We start from the raw sequence: 22,500 nt of genomic DNA, 5'->3' as shown, positions 1-22,500 counted from the left end.
CGTTACCCACTGCATCGGTATCTCGATATTTAAAATGGAAAACTCATGTATTCTCAAAGTTCTCTCGAGGAAGTGGACTTAATACAAGACTTCACAAAAACAAGTAAATCTAGTCTCAAAAATGAGATCTTCACGTACTTCTACTGTAATGTAATCACCAACATGCTTGAAACAGACTAAGGGAAATACCCAAGACTGAAGTTTTTCCTACTTCGAGGACCAAAGCTGTCATAAATAAACAACACTTGCAGTGACAAAATGCACCGACGGAAAAGCAAGAGGACATTGCTTATGAATCAATTTTTTTTTTTTTTTCTTTTTTGAGGAAATTCTTCCACAGAAGTTTTCCTTCCCATCATCACACACACACACACACACACACACATATATATATATATATATATATATATATATATATATATATATATATATATATATATATTTTATATATATATATATATATATATATATATATATATATATATATATATATATATATATATGTACGCATTTCTCCCTTACAAAGGCTGACGCCAGAATGTTTTTAGCCAATATTTAAGGGTGTGGTTGCCAGCACCACGCCCTGTCGCATGGACGTTCAAAGGGCTTACGTGCCGACGGTCTACGGCTTTTGATGCTGGTACCCCATTCAGGCACGGTACGGACCAGACCTAACGCTACATACTTACCTAAACATTTACCTCTTATTTGCCTCTTCAGGAGGTCGCCAAAAGATGTAGTACGCGAAGTAGCTGAACAACGTTTTAATCAAGTTACCTAACCACAGCGTATAATGTTCTAACTCGTCCATAAATAAGGTCCGAGCAAAGGCCGGCTGACTCATCTCAGACTAGAGACATATCATGGACGTCGAACCCCAAGTGGATGATAATACGAGGGAAGACGACGATGATGATGCTAAGTAAAGATGGCCTCTCGAGTTATACGCCGCCGCAGCGCGCGGCCAGATCACATCCCTCGGACCGTAACCACAAGGATGATTCATTGAGGTAACAATCGGCGAACGCCCCTAACCACTGGACCCACAACCCCTACCCCCCCTCGTACCAATACCCTCTCTCACCTCTACCCCCTCCTACCTCCCCTCCCCTTTCTCTCCATCTTCTCGTTGTTGCAAATTCAATCTAACACTCAGCCCATCAACAAAATACAGACGTACGAGGGATGGGTCTGTGAAGTATAACCCCCAACCCCCTATCTAACTTTAACCCCTCCCTCCCCTTCCCTTCCCTTGCTATCCACCCCCTCGCAGCTGAAATTTCAACCTGACACTCACTCCATCAACAAAATACAGACGTATGAGAGATGTATCTGTACGGAATACGCGATCGCTTTTTGGATCTGATCATTCGCTAAACGCGTGTAATGGGTATCTAGAAGAGGGAGATGAGGAAGACGAATAGAAGGCGGAGCAATATGAAGAGAAAGATGAAGAATTAGAATAAAGCTGAATTAAATGAAAAGCAAAGACGATAAGAATTTTTTTTTCATCTGTAACGGATATGAATGTCCTGTGAAGTCAAATGTCCCTATGTACGTATCAATCTTTCGTTTTCTGCATCAGAAGTCAACTGTCCCTATAAACATTTCATCTCTCCTTTTCTGCATAAGTCAACTGTCCCTATAAACACTTCATCCCTCGTTTTCTGCATCAGAAGCCAACTGTCCCTATAAACATTTCATCTCTCCTTCTCTGCATCAGAAGTCAACTGTCCCTATAAACATTTCATCTCTCCTTTTCTGCATCAGAAGCCAACTGTCCCTATAAACACTTCATCCCTCGTTTTCTGCATCAGAAGTCAACTGTCCCTACAAACACTTCATCCCTCGTTTTCTGCATCAGAAGCCAACTGTCCCTATAAACACTTCATCCCTCGTTTTCTGCATCAGAAGTCAACTGTCCCTATACACATTTTAATCTTTCATTTTCTGAGTCAGTTCCGCAGATCTCCCACTGCCTCTTTTTGCTCCGCCTATACGGTCTCTGACTCACTTCCCCACTTCTTCCCTTACCACTACCGTAACATTTACGCTCGAATTACGCATGCGATTCAACAACCGCCCCCCTCTCTTCCATTATGCGTACTAAAATCCAACGCATTACCATCTGGTTCCTACATTTTCTAATAAGCCTGACTCCTTTTTTTTTATCGAAACGCTTAGATTTATTCCGACAAAAATGACAAAACTCGCGCCCCAAATCTTCAGTAAAAATATTACATAAAAAGTTGCATTCTTTTATGAACACGATATAAGAAGGGATAGCAACAATTTCTTCTTATCCTACAGTCCTCTTTGCTTGTGGAAATCTCTCGAATGGACATCGCAGACCATAAGCAAAAATTTTGCAAAACCCTTACATGGGAATTTTGTTTCCTAAACCGCATTACTGACATGTCGATAAAAACTACTAACTGGCGTTGCAGCGAAGTGAATAATGAACGCAATATCTCCTTAACCTAAAGAGATAACTGGACATCATAAGATCCCAAGAACAGAGAACGTTAGGAACTCCAAATTGAGACGTGACTAAAATGAAAACGGACACAACGGTGCTATAAGTGCGCGTTCACGTAAGTTGCTTGGTAAAAAAAAAAAAAAAAAAAAAAAAAAAAAAAGTCTCATTCACTTACTCGATACAATATCTAACGTATCTATGACATGAAAGCGATTTACTCTGAAGTTTACTCCTTATATACACAATATTCATGATCAAGTGAAGCCTGATGAACAGTCAAGGAATGCCTGTGGTCTGAATGGCTTTAACGAAAACAATAAATGTATTCGGAAAGAGCGCTAGAAGAGAGTCCTGGTTTTATATATGTTTTACAAATGGCAGATTTTCGTATTACGATTCTGAAAACTGCTACTCCAGTGAGCTGAACATAGAAGATCAGATGAGCCTACAACAAACACACACATCAGAAACAACAATAGCAAAGAGATTACCAACACGACATCAAAATGAGGGAGGAGAAAAAATGTCGACCTTACATTGCTCGGCAAGACGTATTGACGAATGTCTGTTGTTGAATGACTTGACGCCTTCCCCTACCCCATGCCTTAAAAGTACCATCCTGGCGTGTAGGACGTCAGTTACACACCATCAATCGTCCTGGCAAGGCTTCTGCGAAGACAGATCAACTCTAATCAGCCTATCAATCAACCTTTTGAGGGGGATCTCTGGCTGCAAGACTTATTTCTCCACTCAACGTTACGTCACATACATTATACTTCGTTCCCCATGTACGGTCGTCTGTTGATAAAGAGGGTAATTGGGTGTGCTGTCAACAGTGACAGTGCTAGTAGCTAGTAATGGAAAATGCAAATGATCTAGCCCTTTTCCGCCCACCTCGTGATTTGGGTAGTTCACTGTTCTTCCTGATGAACAGTGATACCAATATGAGGTCCACGAAGCCCTTTGTTGGCCGAGCCGGTTGAGCTTCAGACTGTCACTCGATGGGCCGGAGTTCAATTCCCGCGGCCGGCTGATGAAGAGTTAGAGGAATTTATTTCTGGTGATAGAAATTCATTTCTCGCTATAATGTGGTTCGGATTCCACAATAAGCTGTAGGTCCCGTTGCTAAGTAACCAATTGGTTCTTAGCCACGTAAAATAAGTCTAATCCTTCGGCCCAGCCCTAGGAGAGCTGTTAATCAGCTCAGTGGTCTGGTAAAACTAAGGTATACTTTATGAGGTCCACGGAATACTTATTTCTCTTTTCAAGGTGAGGTTATGGTATGATTACTTCCAACTGCAGTGATTTCTCTTTGGAATGATAACAGTATTGAGTTTTCAGTAACGCATTGCGTAAAGAACCGCAGTCTCTGTGATGTTATTTGTGGCAAATAGGGCATCTAAGATGGACCATTCAACTGGCTGAAGGCGAGAGATGACCCTACAACATATACTCCGAAACTCTGGTCAATCGAAAGCCTTTGTACGTAATCCTTCCATTCCTGTGGTTACGTTCTCTTGCTTGAGACTTCACTCCAGCAAGCTTTCTTCTACTTGTTTTTGTCAGCTTACGCTTATCTAAATACTTAATGATCTGTCTAATTATTTCACTTTTATTAACTGCAGTTTTATTTTTTGTAACTGGATAACTGAACCTGTTGTTTACTGAAATTTGTTTTCAGTTATTTCTTTATTAAAATAAGCAAATCTAAGCGTTTATTCTCACCTTTGTCCTCATTGGGATCGTTTCATAAGAGATGTTTCTGCATTAATAATAATAATAATAATAATAATAATAATAATAATAATAATAATAATAATAATAATAATAATAATAATAATAATTGTGAAATGGCGATCATTACGAAATTAATAAAAATATTATAAGCACTCAAAACATAATTACATAACCATTAAATACAAAAGAATTCATCCACGCATAGAAAAATAGAAAATAAAATAAAATAAAATACATAACCACACAATCCAAAGTAATGCACTAAGCTATATATGCAACGAAATTTCCTCGTAATTATTCAACACTAAAATATCTACAAGGTTCACAGAGTACTCTCCCAAAACCTTAATCACCCCAAAACAGACATAAAGTCAAGCGGTTCTTTTATTTGGCCGACTTCTTGGTCCCACAATGAGACAAACAACAGCCTACTCACCCACTGGCCTTGTCACTGATAACCAGCTCTCTCTCTCTCTCTCTCTCTCTCTCTCTCTCTCTCTCTCTCTCTCTCTCTCTAAGCCACAACCCTACCTCGCTACGGGCCGGCATCCATTAAATAAATAGGGATTTAAATGCATAATTACAGCTGACCAACACCAGCAATGGTGATTTAGTATTGCTTCTCGGTCAGCTCAAGAGATGTAGGGGAGGGAATGACTGCTGCATATTTTAAAGGGGTCCTTGCTCTACACACACACACACACACACACACACACACACAAGGCTAACCTACTACTGTAGCTGTACCTTCTTTAGCTCATTTCCCAGGCCCTGTAAAATTTAGAGGGTCTGAGAAATGAGTCTACATGGTGCCATTATAAACACTGCCTAGGGTACACACCCGTCACCTTAATGACTCTAAAATTCTATGGTCCGTTTAAAAAATCTTTCCTTGTGCTTCAGGGAAGGTCTGTGTCATCTTGGCCTTCACTTTGATGGATAGGAAAAGAAAAAAAAAATGAAAACAAGACGTTTCAATGGCCTTATGCCGAGAGACATTAAGTCATTCCGAATTTGATAATTAGGTGGATTTATCGTGAGCGGGGGAAATTTTTAATAACGGTCTCATCGTTAGACTATAAATGAGAGTACAAGAAAGCACAGTAATCGTTCCGATTTCGATAATTAGATGAATTTTCTCATCATTAAAATATGATAGAGGAGACGAAAATACTGAAGTAAATTGTAATTAACGGGACATAAACAAAAGAAGAATAAAGAAGTAAATTGTAAATAACGGGACATGAACAAAAGACGAAAACAGAAGTAAATTGTAATTAACGGGACATGAACAAAAGAAGGAAACTGGAAAAAAACAGTTAATTAAAAGTTAATATTAACGAGACAGATATAGAGATAGAGAGAGAGAGAGAGATACTTAAAGACAATCTGATGCTACTGGAATAAAAGAACAAGGCTAGAATAACTGCAGAGATTCAGGCAACCATTGTAACGCAATGTTTACATTCACTAGAAAGAATAATCGCTTGTATCTTTTGAATGTACGAAGGACCTTTACATAAAGAATCTACTAAAGTCCTGACATTCCTGTTCTGCATCTCCGAGAAATCGGCGCCTGAAGGGCGTGGGAGCCAGATCCTGGAGGCAAGAATAAGTGGAGAGAGAAAAGAAGAAAGACGAAAAGAAAGAACAAGGAAAACACGGGCCGAAAGGGGAATTTTCTTCCAGCGATCCTCTCTCTGTACGGACACATTTCACGCTGCTTGAACAGCAGCGTGGGTCGCACAATTAGACCCAGAATGATAATAAGTGTGGCTGCACACACACACACACACACACACACACACACACACACACACACACACAAAGCTCTCTCCCTCTATCTCTCTCTCTCATAAACACACAATTATATCCCTCTCTCTCACACACAAATCTCTCTCTCTCTCTCTCACACACACATACACACAAAAGTATCTCTCTCGCTCTCTCGCACACACACAAATACATCTCTCTCTCATAAACACACAATTATATACCTCTCTCACATACACAGACATATATATCTCTCTCTCTCTCTCTCACATACACACAAAAGTACCTCTTTCTCTCTCTCACACACACACATAGCACACACACAAATACCCCCAACCCTCTCTCTCTCTCTCATAAACACACAATATCCCTCTCTCATATGCAAATCTCTCTTCCTCTCACTCATACACTCAAAACTCTCTCTCTCTCTCTCTCACTCGTACGCACACACACACATATACCCGCCCTCTCTCTCTCTCTCTCATTCACGCACAAATACCTCTTCTCGCTTCCTCTCTCCCATACACACATACATAAATACATACATGCATACATACACACACACACCCACGCTCACAAACATCCTCTCTCTCTCTCTCTCTCTCTCTCTCTCTCTCTCTCTCTCTCTCTCGCTCTGCTGGACATACGCAACAGAAGGGTTGACCGAGAGGCAGACGTCACCTTCTTCAGACTCCGCCCTTTTCCAGGAGAACGGTACACATCTCTCCTGGAAGACGAGCTCCTCTGGGAGGCTTGTAGGTGTTTACAGTAACCACCAGAGAGAGAGAGAGAGAGAGAGAGAGAGAGAGAGAGAGAGAGAGAGAGAGAGAGAGAGAGAGAGAGAGAGGCAATGTGTGTGTCTATATGAGACAGATATATACTTGTGAGTATGAGAGAGAAAGAGGTACTTGTGTGTATTTTTGAGAGAGAGAGAGAGAGAGAGAGAGAGAGAGAGAGAGAGAGAGAGAGAGAGAGAGAGAGAGAGAGAGAGAGAGAGAGGTATCGGTGTGTTTATATGAGACAGATATATACTTTGTGTGTATGAGAGAGGAAGAGGTACTTGTGTATATTTGAGAGAGAGAGAGAGAGAGAGAGAGAGAGAGAGAGAGAGAGAGAGAGAGAGAGAGAGAGAGAGGTATCGGTGTGTTTATATGAGACAGATATATACTTGTGAGTATAAGAGAGGAAGAGGTACTTGTGTATATTTGAGAGAGAGAGAGAGAGAGAGAGAGAGAGAGAGAGAGAGAGAGAGAGAGAGAGAGAGAGAGAGAGAGAGAGGTAGTATTGGTGTTTATATGAGACTGAGATATACACTTGTGAGTATGAGAGAGGAAGAGGTACTTGTGTATATTTGAGAGAGAGAGAGAGAGAGAGAGAGAGAGGTATTGGTGTGTTTATATGAGACTGAGATATACACTTGTGAGTATGAGAGAGGAAGAGTTACTTGTGTATGTTTGTGAGAGAGAGAGAGAGAGAGAGAGGTATTGGTGTGTTTATATGAGAGATATACACTTGTGAGTATGAGAGAGGAAGAGTTACTTGTGTATGTTTGAGAGAGAGAGAGAGAGAGAGAGAGAGAGAGAGAGAGAGAGAGAGAGGTATTGGTGTGTTTATATGAGACTGAGATATACACTTGTGAGTATGAGAGAGGAAGAGGTACTTGTGTATGTTTTGAGAGAGAGAGAGAGAGAGAGAGAGAGAGAGAGAGAGAGAGAGAGAGAGAGAGAGAGATTCTGGGTAAGAATCTTGGAAATCACTCGGAACTGCTTCCATCCTCGTAAGAAGATTTTACAAGCATTATACTGTGGGCGAGAGTTATGGGCATCGCCTCTTCACTAAAGAATTGGGTAAGACACGGATTTTACCCTTTTAACACAGTTGACCCAATGAGAGAGAGAGAGAGAGAGAGAGAGAGAGAGAGAGAGAGAGAGAGAGAGAGAGAGAGAGAGAGACTTAAACCTCGATACCTTACGACTGGGAACCAAACTAGGAATGGGAAAGATTGGGGAGGGGGGTTTGGGAGGCAGAGAAGGGGTGGGGGTGGGGAGTCAATAAGACTCCTAAATGCAAACAAAATGAAGTGTTCCATAAATATGAAAACCTAAAACTTACGCCGGTGGGCTCCTAATGTAGCGAAGCAATCACGCTAGCTTTTCCATACTTCATGCTAGATAAGTCATAATTTTCATACGTTAGTTTCATATTTTTATGCAAATATATACTATTTCCACGCATGATTTTCAACAGAAAAACATTTACAAATACGACTTTCAAGCAGGATTTTCAACAGAGAAACTAAATTTACAAATACGACTTTCAAGCAGGATTTTCATCAGAAAAACTAAATTTACAAATACGACTTCCATGCATGATTTTCAACAGAAAAACTAAATTTACAAATACGACTTTCAAGCAGGATTTTCAACAGAAAAACTGAATTTACACAGATAACATGAACTGAGAAGGTACAAAATGGGTGGAAATATATTAAATATTGATATTAAGTTGGCTTTGACCGAAGAGTTAGTTTTAAAAAGCCCAGAGTAAATTTCAGTGATAATGTAATAAACGTTCTCATACAAGATAATGTACGCGTAGTCTAGTTAGGATTAATGTAACGAATCGACAGTCGGGCCTTTTATTGCATTTCTGAATACGCAATTTTAATCTTTATTACATTTATATTTGTTATGTAATGTCCTTTTTTATTTTTTTACTTTTTATTTTCTAATTTGGCGGTTTATTCTGAGAACTGCAAAGAAAGACAATAATTAAAGGCATATATGTATATATATGTGTGTATGAATATATACACTATACAATATATAAACACAGACTTTTGGGCCGGTCAGATTGGTAATGGTTACATCTCTTTTAGATCCCAGCCATGGAATTCCTTCCCACCTCTCACTTCCTCTAATTTTAATGATCAAACTCCCCTGCTCTTCCCCCCTACCCCACCTCTCTCTCTCTCTCTCGGTCTTAGGTGCAAGGGGACAATACCGAGCCCGCTCGGTCGACCTACATAACAAATGTAAATTCTAGTATCACTACAAGTATTGTGACGGTTTCGTCGAGCACTACCGCTCATGGTATGCGTTCAAGACATGCAATCTAACACGCTTCCGTCCTTGTACGTCCTTCTGGAATAAATCCCTCCCCCTTCCTCTCTCTTTCCCTACAGAAGTCGACCTGTGGTCTTCCTTCCCCGCCACCAATTAGGCATTCATACAGACCACACTACTGTACACCAATAAGAAAACCCGAAGCACATTCGCCTTCGAAAAACGCCAGTCAACTCCCTGTCACCTTTACAAGATGGTGATTTATGGCGCCCGTGTTCACCTCACCAATTCCTGATCTGCATCTCCTCTGACCACTCGCTTTTAGCCCAGCCAAATATCCTCGGGGGCTAAGGCGTCTGCGCAGGGGCCTGTTTATTTTGCACCTGACTGGCGGGACTTCTTTTAGGCATTTAAACATTCCACTGAATATTTAAATATCCCCCCCCCCAAAAGTGACGTGGGTGGGTAACAGTGGCATTTAGAATGGCGGGGAACACATTTTAAAGTTTCTTACAAGGATGTGCTAAGTCATATTCTTTACTTTGGGTAGGGTTCGAAGGGTAGCACCATAATGTCCTTCAATTTAAATTTCACGTTTTCGTCATGAAAAGGGTTAAATGTATATATTAGTAAGGGAGAGAACATGGCAGTGGCATTTCCTCCTCAACCTTAGAAACTATTCATTATCCCAAGGATCAACGAAACCACAAACCTTTTCTGGAATAAAGGTCATACAAAAAAAATAAGCCACTGGACTTACCGAGCTTACCCTCCGCAGCTCATGCTTATTAAACAGTTCTTCTTGTCTCGGGACCAATGCCAGAAACGGCTTCATCAATCTGAACAATATTTAACTACATAAAACCAAAAGAGAATCTGGCACTATAGCACTCCGTGAAAAGCAAACTGTCCCAACCAAACCGGCATGCATGTGTGTGTGTTTTCGCCTTCCATAAAGGGGGTCCTCCAAGGTGGGCGTTGGGAAGAATTGCAACTGTACTTCTGTATAAGGTCGAAGAGTCGGGAAGGCGCCCACGTCCAGCATAGCTTCGGTGTTAGTAACCTCGGGATCTTTTCCAGTGCACCCAACGCCCACACGATCGCACAAACACAAACACCAAACACACGCCGTCCTCGGTCAACCCCCTCCTGAAGGGGAAGCCTTTGGAGTGACCTCCATAATTTCAGAAGAAGAAGAAGAAGAAGAAGAAGAAGAAGAAGAAGAAGAAGAAGAAGAAGAAAGCCTTTGGGGTTAAGGCCTATTTGACTCAGGCGTCGATGACAAACAAGAGAAACAGCAGTAATCAGGTCAAGTGGAAATTTTCGACATATAGTCATGAGGATGAAATGAGAAATGACCTTAATTCTTTAGTTGGATGGTTCAGGTGCAGATAAGTATGGGTCGTCTTTCACAACGACAAGTTGCTTTGCGTTAAAACGAAAAATCTATTTACAGTCATGATACTTATGAGACGGTCTAGCAGCCCAGGAGTTTCCCTTTACGGGAATTCTTATTAAATTAGTGACTTATCTGAGTTGCATGTTTCACTCGCGGTCTAGTGGCTAGGACACTCCCCGCAATACCAAGCGACCACTGCAGGTCAGGACGAAACAATATTGTGCCCTTCCGCAATTACCCAACGGGCCCCTGTTGATCAAACCAGTATTAAGGCATCCAGTAGTTAGCTGACTGAAGTGCATCGCAGCCGAATGAAGAGAGGTAAGCTGCTAAAATCCTCATTCGAAAATAATTCAAAAGAATTTAAAGACAAATACTTTCCGAAGCCATGCCCTCTAAACGGGGAAAAGGTATTCGTGTAAAAAAAACCTGTTTGTAAGCGTGTATATAAATAATAAAAAAAAATACGCGTACTGTATATGAATAGACATATATATAAATATCAAGTATATATATAATATATATATACAGTGTATATATATATATATATATATATATATATATATATATATATATATATATATATATATATATATATATATAATCAGTATACTCGCAGTATGAGGGAGGGACACCCGAATTGCACATATACTGTAGTTCACAATTTGTGCCAAGAGAGGTCACTTACCTTTGGGACTGGGTTCACGTACGTTAGCTTGTATTTGTTGTGGTGTTTTTGTTCTTTCTTTTTAAATAGCGAAAATTATGTACAGCGGCTGCTTATTTAGCGCAATATGATGCCTAACGCTCGCATACATGGAAGTGATGTTGCTGAGGTGATGGCTAATTGTTTACTATCATAAGGAAAAATTTTGTTTCATAATGATTCTTTGGTATGAGCACCATATTCTTTGGAAGCTTGAATTTTACGTCAATGGCCTCTCCGGGCTTGTTCCTTGTGAATAGAGTTCATCTGAATAATAATAATAATAATAATAATAATAATAATAATAATAATAATAATAATAATAATAATGAGGATTTCTGTTTTTCACCTTCAGTAATAATAATAATAACAACAATAATAATAATAATAATAATAATAATAATAATAATAATAATGATGATGATGATGTTATAAATTGTTCTTGTTTAATGTAACTAAAATCAAAACAGAGTAAAACGCAAACCATAACAAATAAAAAAAATTCTCTCTCAAAACAATACCACATTGTACTGTAAGAGATTATCCTTTGTTATAATGCATTTTTATCTTAATTAAAAATCTCGTTTAAAAAATGAAACTAATAAAAATAAAAAATACAAACTCCATTAATCCCAACAACAGAAGTATTATTATCAGTGTGGTATGAGAAAATATCTTCACCTTGGTTTAGGAGAGAGAGAAAAAAAAAAAAAAAAAAGGACTGAAAATATGAATAAAAATTGTGTCGCCGGCTTCGCCCTCTTCAAAAACGGCCAGTTTCTCGACTCACCCTTTAAAAGTAACAGAGAATGGGAAAACACAAGTTTCAAGGTATTGTTTCCAATTATAAAAATGACATAAAGACAGCTTTGAAATATTAATCATAGTTTTGGAGACCATCCAAAGTGACAAAATATTGGGAAAAAGAAGAAGTAAAAAATGCGCCGAAGTTTCTTCGGCGCAATCGAGTGTTCTGTACAGCGTATAATCAAGGCCACCGAAAACAGATCTATCTTTCGGTGGTCTCGGTATAATGCTGTGTGAGCCGCGGCTCATGAAACTTTACCCACGGCCCGGTGGTGGCCTATCCTATATCGTTGCCAGAAGCACGATTATGGCTAACTTTAACCTTAAATACAATAAAAACTACTGAGGCTAGAGGGCTGCAATTTGGTATGTTTGATGATTGGAGGGTGGATGATCAACATACCAATTTGCAGCCCTCTAGCCTCAATGGTTTTTCAGATTTGAGGGCGGACAGAAAAAGTGCGGACGGACAGACAAAGCCGGCACAATAGTTTTCTTTTACAGAAAACTATAATAACAAAAAGACAGCTGTAAAATATTAATCATAGATCTGGAGACCATCCAAAGTGACAAAATATTGGGAAAAAGAAGAAACGCCGGTCACAGATCTTCAAAATAATACTGGCTCATTTTCCTCTCTCTCTCTCTCTCTCTCTCTCTCTCTCTCTCTCTCTCTCTCTCTCTCTCTGGCTTTATAATGAATCTTCATTAGTTCCATTATGTTACTTTGAAGTAAAATCCTCTCTATTAACAGATAAAAAATGCGATTATTAAGTGAATGTTTCCTGAAATTTTGCCAAGAATTTAAAGATTGTTTTTACCTCATTAATATGATTAACAACCATAACTATGGCCGTTGAGACTCAAATATGTAAATAAATATATAATATAAACGTATGTGGCATAAATAAATAAATCTTTGAATAGGAATTTAATTTGATTGTACTGAAGAATTTATTCATGAGCGCACAGCCCTGACACACACACACACACACACAATTGTATAAATTTATAACGAGAGAGCAAATTCCAAACATGTTCAATAACTCGGCACCCGTCCTGATGCATGATAAAACAAATTTACCACTTTTCACGAGAATCCAATACACACAATGCCATACAACAAAATATAAGTTTCAAGTAAAAATGGATGCAACTGTTATGGCATCATATCACTACCGTGGCCACTCTCGCCTGAGCTCGATTTTATCAAACGTGGGGAGGAGGGCAACGAACTTATGCAAAACACTGCTTCATATGCAAGAAGTGCAAGTATAATTACTGATTCTCTCTCTCTCTCTCTACAGTACAGCACACAAATAAAACACACACAAACATGTATACCTATATTGTATATATCTAGATATATATGTTTGTGTGTGTTGTAGAGAGAGAGAGAGAGAGAGAGAGAGAGAGAGAGAGAGAGAGAGAGAGAGAGAGAGAGAGAGAGAGAGAGAGAGAGAGAATCAGTAATTATACTTGTTGCACCTCTTGCATATATATATATATATATATATATATATATATATATATATATATATATATATATATATATATATATATATATATATATATATATATATATATATATATATGAGTGTATTGTGTAAAGGCGAGAGAGAGAGAGAGAGAGAGAGAGAGAGAGAGAGAGAGAGGTTACAAGCAACGCAAACAGGCTCAAATAAATGTTTTTGCAGCCAGAGTCGGACAAAACAAGACTCCAGTAACCACAACCGCCACCAACTGACCGACAGGCATAGCAAACATCAATAACAAGGTCTTAATGGGCGGACGCCGGCGCCCACTCAGCGGTTCTCACCTGGGCGTTGCGGTGTCGCATTCATATTCCGCCCCTACCCCACCCCTTTGACGGTAGGCATCTGAATGTCTACCGATTATTATAAAAGACTTACAAAACGAGACCCGCTTCTTTGAATGTCGGCCTTGGGGGCCATATAAAAAATATTCATATTTTTTACCATAAATGTGTATGCATTAAGGTCATCTACAATTATTCTTTTTTAAGGAACAGGGTATGACGTGCGAGTCCACTCGGAATTTACGTCATGAAGAATAAAAAGAAAGCATTATACTTAATTTTTTCATAAGGAACAGGAAGCAAAGTGTGGGTCCATTTTGAATATACATCATGAACAAAAAAGAAAGCATAATGCGTACTTTTTCCATCAGGAATTCGACCCAACGTAAGAATCCATTTTGAATATACACCGTACATAGAAAAGAAGGCATTATATGTACTTTTTCATAAGGAATAGGACACAACGTCTGAGTCCATTCTGAATATATACCAAGAGGAACTAAAATAAAAAGCATTGTGCTTACGTATGATAATAATACGAAGCAAGTATCACAACTAACAATTATTCCTAACAAAAATCATAATCCCGCTCCTGACAATCAACAGTATATATTCTCAAATGCTCACAAACCAATGCCATTCCATTCTCCAACACACCCAAACTATCTGCCATCAGTCTCAAAACCATTAAATCATAGCACCACTGTTTATGGCTCGACGGACGATTAAATCTGAGTAGACAAAAAGAAATAACGAGATTATCCGATTAAATGAACGCCCCACTTCACATCATCAATGGCAAGAACATGCTGGTAGACGGAATAATGGGACAGTCCAGGTATGTGTACACCCACCTATTATTTGGCTGCAGTTGCCAAACCTGTTCATTATCTCTGGGAATCAGAGAGAGAGAGAGAGAGAGAGAGAGAGAGAGAGAGAGAGAGAGAGAGAGAGAGAGAGAGAGAGAGAGGGTTCCGTTCTAAGTAACATATACACTGTCGAAATCTAAGTCGACAAAAGAGAGAGAGAGAGAGAGAGAGAGAGAGAGAGAGAGAGAGAGAGAGAGAGAGAGAGAGAGAGAGAGATGGTTCCGTTCTAAGTAACATATACACTATTGAAATCTAAGTCTTTCGGACATGAGAGAGAGAGAGAGAGAGAGAGAGAGAGAGAGAGAGAGAGAGAGAGAGAGAGAGAGAGATGGTTTCATTCTAAGTATCATATGCACTACTGAAATCTAAGTCCTTCAGGCATATGAGAGAGAGAGAGAGAGAGAGAGAGAGAGAGAGAGAGAGAGAGAGATCCATTCTAACTAACATATGTACTAATGAAAACTAAGTCTTTCAGACATAAATTTGTTTTCCTGAGAGAGAGAGAGAGAGAGAGAGAGAGAGAGAGAGAGAGAGAGAGAGAGAGAGAGAGAGAGAGAGAGAGAGACTAGCAACAAGATTCTCTTGTACATCCACCTTTTTTATAAGGTCCTTAAAAATAATGAAAAGTTGTAAACCTGTCCCACCCTGTCTTTTAGGATACATTAGCAGACTCCAATAATGAAAAATTGCACGAAAATAATATATTCTTAGGAGAACAAGGGCGTAGAGAATTTAGGAACCGCATTTAAAGAACCCGCAATGTCTTGAAAGTGGACAGAATAGCATATAGAATTTAGGCCAAAGGCCAAGCGCTGGGATCTATGAGGTCATTCAGCGATAAGAGGAAAACCTCGCAATTACACTGGGGAACGATAATCCAATGCTAAAACCCACACTCACCACATTTTTAAAAGTGGAGAAAATGAGCTTTAAAGTTTGAAAACTTTAAAAGCTCATAACATCTTATTTTGCTTCAATAGGATTTTCAACCATCTTCCTGACCCAAATTCCACACTCACTTTATACCATCGGAAAGAAGGACAGAGCTTTCCAGACGCACCATAAACTGGAAATCGCCAACTTGTGGCGAGTGTGGGTTTTAGCATTGCACGCCTCAATTTTCAGAGAGGGTATGGAAAGTCAGATGGAAGAAAGAGAACATGAACAGAGATAGAGTAAAAGAAATGAGAGATGTTGCAGCTAGGGGCCGAAGGGATGCTGCCAACACCCGTAAGTAATGCCTACAGTGCACCCTACACTAACCCCCTTACGGGAGCCGTGAACATGACATTTGCAACACTGCAAATAAAAGGAAGAGTACTTGACAAAAAAAAAAAAAGCCAAATATAAGCGATTTATAGTATAGGGTCTCAAGTAGCCCTAGATTTCAAAATGCACTAAACCATTATTCAAAAATAATAATTGAGTTACCTATGGTGCATCACTATACTGTGACTGGAAATAATAAGTAAAAAGCCACAGGTACGTATATGAGCAACTGTATTTATCATAACAGAAAAATGGTTTTGTTATCCATTTTTGTATTTTGATAAATACACGAATATCAAGTGAAGATTTTGTCCTCACTTGAATAGGATAGAATATAGAATTTAGGCCCAGCACTGGGATCTAGAGGGCATTTAGCGCTGAAAGGGAAATTGACAGTAAAAGTTTGAAAGGTGTAACAGTAGGGAAACCTCGCAGTTGCACTATGAGTCAGCTATTAGGAGAGGGTGGAAATTAAGATGGAAGAAAGAAAATATGAAAGGAGGTACAGTAAAAGGAACGAAAGGGGTTGCAGCTAGGGGCCGAAGGGACGCTGCAAAGAACCTTAAGTAATGCTTGCAGTGCACCGCATGAGATGCACTGACGGCTCTATCCCCCCAAAGGGATGTCCTCACCTGAGTGAAGAGAGTTTTTACTCAGCACAGTTGACAAGAGAATAAAATTAAGATAACATTACGCTTGGTAACATCTAAGTTTCACTTTTGGTACATATCAATTAAACCACATTCTCAAAGCTCCCCAGCATATAAATAACACTTGCATAGGTTTCCACTGTGCAAAGGACACGTGTCCGAGACACGTGCCGAAACAAAAATAATAGCAACACCATTAGTAAATAATTTTCCTTTTGTTGTAATGATTATCTCTTTAGGCTAAAGGCTGTCCAAATTTTGTAAGATATCTATGGGTTTCAAGTTGATGAATTACTGAAGCGGTAAATTAATACAGACACAAAACAAAAATACTCATGTGCACAAACATACACATACATATATATATATGTACATATATATATATATATATATATATATATATATATATATATATATATATAAATATATATATATATATACATATACATAACAACCAAAATGCATAACACTGTGTGGGGTTGGTGGTAAGTTACTCCGTGTGAAGTAGAAATATTGAGAAAGAATGGTGAAGATTTCAGTTACCAGCCTTCTTCAACACATAATAGGCCACTTAGCAATATACTTGTGACAAGGTGATATTTACAGTACACATCATTTCAGACTGACGTTTTCCTAACAATTCAATGACAAAAACACACGAAAACCTCACCCACGTTTTACATCTTTTGAAAAAACAAGCTCTCACATTGTTAAAAAGAATCTGTCTAATATATTAGATAGATAGAAATTCATCTTTAAATAATAATGATAACTCAGGAGTTTTGACAGAACGATCATCATGATGGATGCCACGTCTGCCTGACAAAGTGGGGTCGCCTCCAAGCAATGGCAAAGCCTTCCAAGGTCAAGGATCTCCTGTTCAAAAGTTCAGAGTTCAAACAGTTGTATGGTGTCAGAAGCAAGAGCAGCTTTGCATGATTTCGATTTCAATTCACGAAGAAAACTAAAATATTAGTTTCTTAGTAAATTAAAGATACATTAGCAAAGGTACCTTCGTTCTATGGTAAAATGATCTAGGTCAGTGGCACTGTCATTAAATGTTATCCGCAATAGCTGTTTGGTTGAAGTTGCATATTAAATAGCCTATTGCAAATAGGCTATTTTCTGATGCATACAAAAATTGAGAAGAATGTTCAATAATCAACATATAATTTATTTTTCTTGAGCAATAATATCAAAACTAACGAAGTTCCACAACGCCAAGTGGTTATGATATATTATCTACGAGGGGCAGAACTAGAAAATAAAATAGTCCCTGTTAATAACCAGAAGACTGTCCAGTCCAGAGAAAACGTACCATTAGCGAGTTGAAGGGGTAGACTACAATATATGGCATGAGTACGTGTAACATAGACCCATTTAATTTTCCGAACTGCAAATCATGTAAAATTTCCCAGACTTTGGATACAATGACATCAGCGTCTGATATATATATATATATATATATATATATATATATATATATATATATATATATATATATATATATATATATATATATATATATATATATATATATATATATATATATATATATATTTTCACAAACAACTCTTTATAAACATACATAACATACCTTTCAACCACTTTCTGTACTGCTCAGCATTTTTCTCCATGGACATCTGGTTCATCTTAAGGACGCGACGATTTTTAGCACCGGACCCGCAAGGGCGTCCCAGGGTACACAATACCCAGTGGTCTCCGTCCAATTCATGCCCTTTCCCCTCGATTTCGTCGTCCTCCCAATCTGCCTTGCCGCCCTGCACTATGCTATGGCGAGTCGAGAACTCCGTCGGACTACCTGGCGCCGTGGCCGAGCGCCCATAATTCCTGCTGGGGATGGGCGGGAAGCACCTTGCAGAAGACGACGAGCGAGGCGGGGACGGGGAGCTCCCACAGGCTGATGACACCCACCCCACCGAATCCTCACTCCACTGCCTGTCGTGTCTGTAAGGAACCCGAGGGCAGCCGATTTCATCGATGAAATCCTCCACACTCTTCGATTCCCTCGAGAAGGGGGACCGCACGCTAATGGGCGTCGAGGGTGGCGTCGGAGTCGGGCTGATGCTGTTCCCACGGGGACACGAAGACGTCGAGAGGGATCGGGTTATCCCCGTGGGGATGCAGGGCGGCGTGACGGGCGAGACGGAGACGTAGGGATAATTCGAGTCGAGGGACGAAGGCGTTGACAGTCCTCCGCTGATGACATTCGCAGGAGGCAGGCGCTTCTGGGGTAGCGTCGGCGAGGGCGTGCAGGACCACGTGGGGGAGGAGACGACGTGTGAGATCCTGGCTTCCGTGTAGCTGCGGCTGCGATTGAGGGCGTACTGGCGAGGGGCGTTTGGATCCCGGGGCGGCAGGGAGGAGAGCGCCCCTGCCAGGGTTTGAGTGGTCGAAGTTGGAGTCGATACCGTGTAGCAGTCACGGTGGTGCTTCCTTAGGGAAGCCAACAGGCTGCGGGCGGAGTAGGTGCGTGCACGAGTTTTGGGCGTGATGGGCTGGTCAGGCCAAAATACATTCTTCACGCCCACCGCTAAGTGGTCCAACATAGCATCGTCATACTGAGGCATCGCCTCTTCAAATTCACTTCACGATGCGAAGAGAATGTGGCCACTGGCCATACAGTTAAATTGTCATTATTCCACAAAACATGGCTTAGTTTTCCTCACAGCCAGTGAATGCAATAACTACTTCGGAATTCCTAAATAAAAATGACGCAAGTAGGATATGTTCGCATTAGGTACATACACAGGCAGAAGAACTTTAAAACTCATCACACTGGACAAGATTTCTGCAGGTCACAAAAATGTAACATTATTACTTTCCCAACAATAAAACTACTACTTTCACAAAATTAATATACTGTTATTCTCACAAAAATAAACATTATTGTCTTAAAGATAATTCAGGTTAAATTACATTCTGAATACTAGTTAATCCCCACATCTGATCCGATCACATAATAAAGTCTCTCTGGAAGTTACAATTCAGAGAAAATACATTGTTCTGACGGATTTTCTGAGACCCACTAATCCAAACACACAGACACACACACTGAGGACGACCGTCACGGCTGGCTCCCCCTCGACGGCGCAGTTACAGCTCAAGACGAAGAAGTGGTGATGGCACCAACAGGGCATCGGTGGCACTAAAAGGACAGCAGGTGGTAGGCACTAGAGTCGGTGTGGTGGTGGTGGTGGCACTTGCTGGGGTGACACTCACACCAACAACACTTGCCAAATATCCAAACACCAAACCCCCTTCCTCTTCTTCTTTTTCTTCCCCTCCCCCTTCTTCTTCCCCCCTCCCCGTGGATCAAACACTCCCTCCCCCTAGTCTCGGGACTGACACCGCTACCGTCTGAACACAGACCGTGTCAGGTTCAATTTGAAAATAAAGAGCTATAAACCAGATACGTGTCATCAAAAGTCCAAATAAACAACAAAGAAATATACTATAAAACATGCCCATAAGTACCTTGAAGATTTTAAATTAAAAAATAATACAAAATTCCATTACGAAAATATCACAGAGTACAGAGTACCTTCAAGATTTCTAAATTGGGAAATAATACAAAAATCCATTACAAAACCATCGCAAGAGTAGAGAGTACCTTCAAGATTTTAAATTGGAAAATAATACAAAAATCCATTACAAAAATATCACAGAGTACAGAATACCTTCAAGATTCTAAATTAGAAAATACAAAAATTCCTTACAAAAACATCACAGAGTACAGAGTACCTTCAAGATTTGTAAGTTGGAAAATAATAAAAAAAAAATCCATCACAAAAATATCACAGAGTACAGAATACCTTCAAGATTTCTAAATTGGAAAATAATACAAAAAATTAATCTGACAAACAACGCAAAGCACACACACACACACACACACACACACACAAATTTCACCCGTTCCCCATGCTACTTTTCTTCACCAAACATCTTAACTACGGGCATGCGTTGCGTTAGATGCCACAGCTGAACCAATATCACCGAAATGTACGAGAGCGTTTAACTTTCCTCAGTTACAATTGGCAGCTCGAAATCTTCTTCTCCTCGAGCATCCCATTCTTAGCTCTGTGAATTATTATAGCAGTGGCCAAGTCGGCCAAGGAACGGAACGGGGTATTCCGCGTTCGTAATACAATCATGTAATTAGTTCTCTCTCTCTCTCTCTCTCTCTCTCTCTCTCTTATTACACACAGACTTTGGCGGTGGCCGCACACACCTTAATAAGCAAATAAATAAATAAATAAATAAATAAATATACAAGCATATATATATATATATACATATTTATATATAATTATATATATATATATGTATATATATATATATATATATATATATTATATATACATAATGTTTGTGTGCATGTTTACTTTAAAGTACCTTATACGTTTTGGGTAACTTTGGAGAGAGAGAGAGAGAGAGAGAGAGAGAGAGAGAGAGAGAGAGAGAGAGAGAGAGAGAGAGAGATATGTTTACGGCACCATAAATCAGACGTAACCAGAGATGATTAAAAATGACTGAATACCTTAAAAACTAAAAAAAAAAAAAAAAAAATTTAAAATCCTTACAAGTGGAAATGACATTAATAGCTGGATGCCACAAGGCTAGAAATCAGTTGAAGGATGAGTCTCTCTCTCTCTCTCTCTCTCTCTCTCTCTCTCTCTCTCTCTCTCACAAAAAAAGTGGGAGAATCCAAATGTCTTCGCCCATCACCTCCCTTAAACCCAAATACTTTAAATCTCCTTTAATGCACTTTAAAATATAAGGGATTTTTCCCGTAGATGAATTAGTGCGCCTCTCACGGAACCGGCCCCCCCACCCCCCACCGTTTAACGCACGACATGAACCATTTCATAAAAAAGTAATTCGCGTGAAATATTTCTCTTAATGGCATAAGAGCTCTGTTGAATTCCTCCAGCATCCAAACTCAGCCTCTCCCGATCCTCTCCAATTCATTTTTCTCTGTCAACTACAACAACAGCCTTCTTTCTCTCTGCTCAGTTTAAATCCATCGAATAACTCAGGGCAAGTAGGCCTAAGAAGAAACAGTTTTTTGTATCTTTTTTCTTTGCTGCTGAAGTGAGGAAGAAAAGTTCATACATAGGTGTGTGTGTTCGCGTATACATTTTATATATATATATGTCAATTATATGTATATACATATATATACTGTGTGTGTATGTATATATATATATATATATATATATATATATATATATTCAGATAGATAGATAAATAGACAGATATAATTGAAAGCATATCAAGTAAATTGATATTTGATACGGGATGCTGGAGATAAGTGGAGATTTGTGGAAGCCAAAGCACAGGAACGTGTCAAGCGGCAGAATTTCAGGGACCTTTTCCATCTTACCACGTAGGAGGCAGGGCATCTATCTATTTATCTATCTCTATATACAGAATATATATTTACATATATATCTGTCTATCTATCTATCTATACATATTATATACACAGTAAACCCACCATATTCGCGGTCTCAAGATTAACGGACTCAACTATTCGCGGACCCCCCCCCCTCTCTCTCTCACTCTGTGTGTGTGTGTGTGTGTGTGTAAGGGAACAAAATTCCTACACGGTTCCATAAATAATAACAGTATCAATAACAGCGCTGATGGAACAATTAATTTACGAACTCTAAAACAAAAAAATTACAGGATACACAAATTTTGCCCCGTTTAATTTTTCTCCAAGGAACAGGAGGTGACATTAGGTCGTTTCCACACTAAAGTGTGACCCAAGTTGTTCTTATTTCAACTGGGTATAAAGGTCAAACGACCAAATCGTATGAATAAAAAAACTTCCCGAAGTGTTGCAAAAACCTTTGCAATTAACCTATAATCAGGCAATGCTTCAAAGGATCACGGATGTT

The 22,500-nt window shown here is 39.4% G+C and overlaps 1 protein-coding gene across 14 annotated transcripts in view; it reads right to left on the bottom strand.

Annotated features, from left to right (window-relative positions):
* The window catches only part of C3G (C3G guanyl-nucleotide exchange factor), a 310,671-nt gene that overhangs the window by 68,260 nt on the left and 219,911 nt on the right, over positions 1–22,500 (bottom strand). For 3 of the 14 annotated variants that reach the window (XM_067110506.1, XM_067110508.1, XM_067110509.1), the window contains exon 1: positions 18,171–19,778. The exons of 10 other annotated variants lie outside the window; for them this stretch is intronic. In XM_067110506.1, the coding sequence (XP_066966607.1) occupies positions 18,171–19,164 (994 nt within the window). In that variant the 5' untranslated portion in view covers positions 19,165–19,778. Of the gene's footprint in view, positions 1–18,170; positions 19,830–22,500 lie in introns of those variants that run through there. One more of the 14 variants, XM_067110507.1, reaches the window with a different exon arrangement.

Source organism: Macrobrachium rosenbergii, chromosome 10 (assembly GCF_040412425.1).
Source record: "Macrobrachium rosenbergii isolate ZJJX-2024 chromosome 10, ASM4041242v1, whole genome shotgun sequence".
Taxonomy (NCBI): Eukaryota; Metazoa; Arthropoda; class Malacostraca; order Decapoda; family Palaemonidae; genus Macrobrachium; species Macrobrachium rosenbergii.
Note: the sequence above shows the minus strand (reverse complement) of the source record. Positions and strands in the feature narration are given on the sequence as shown.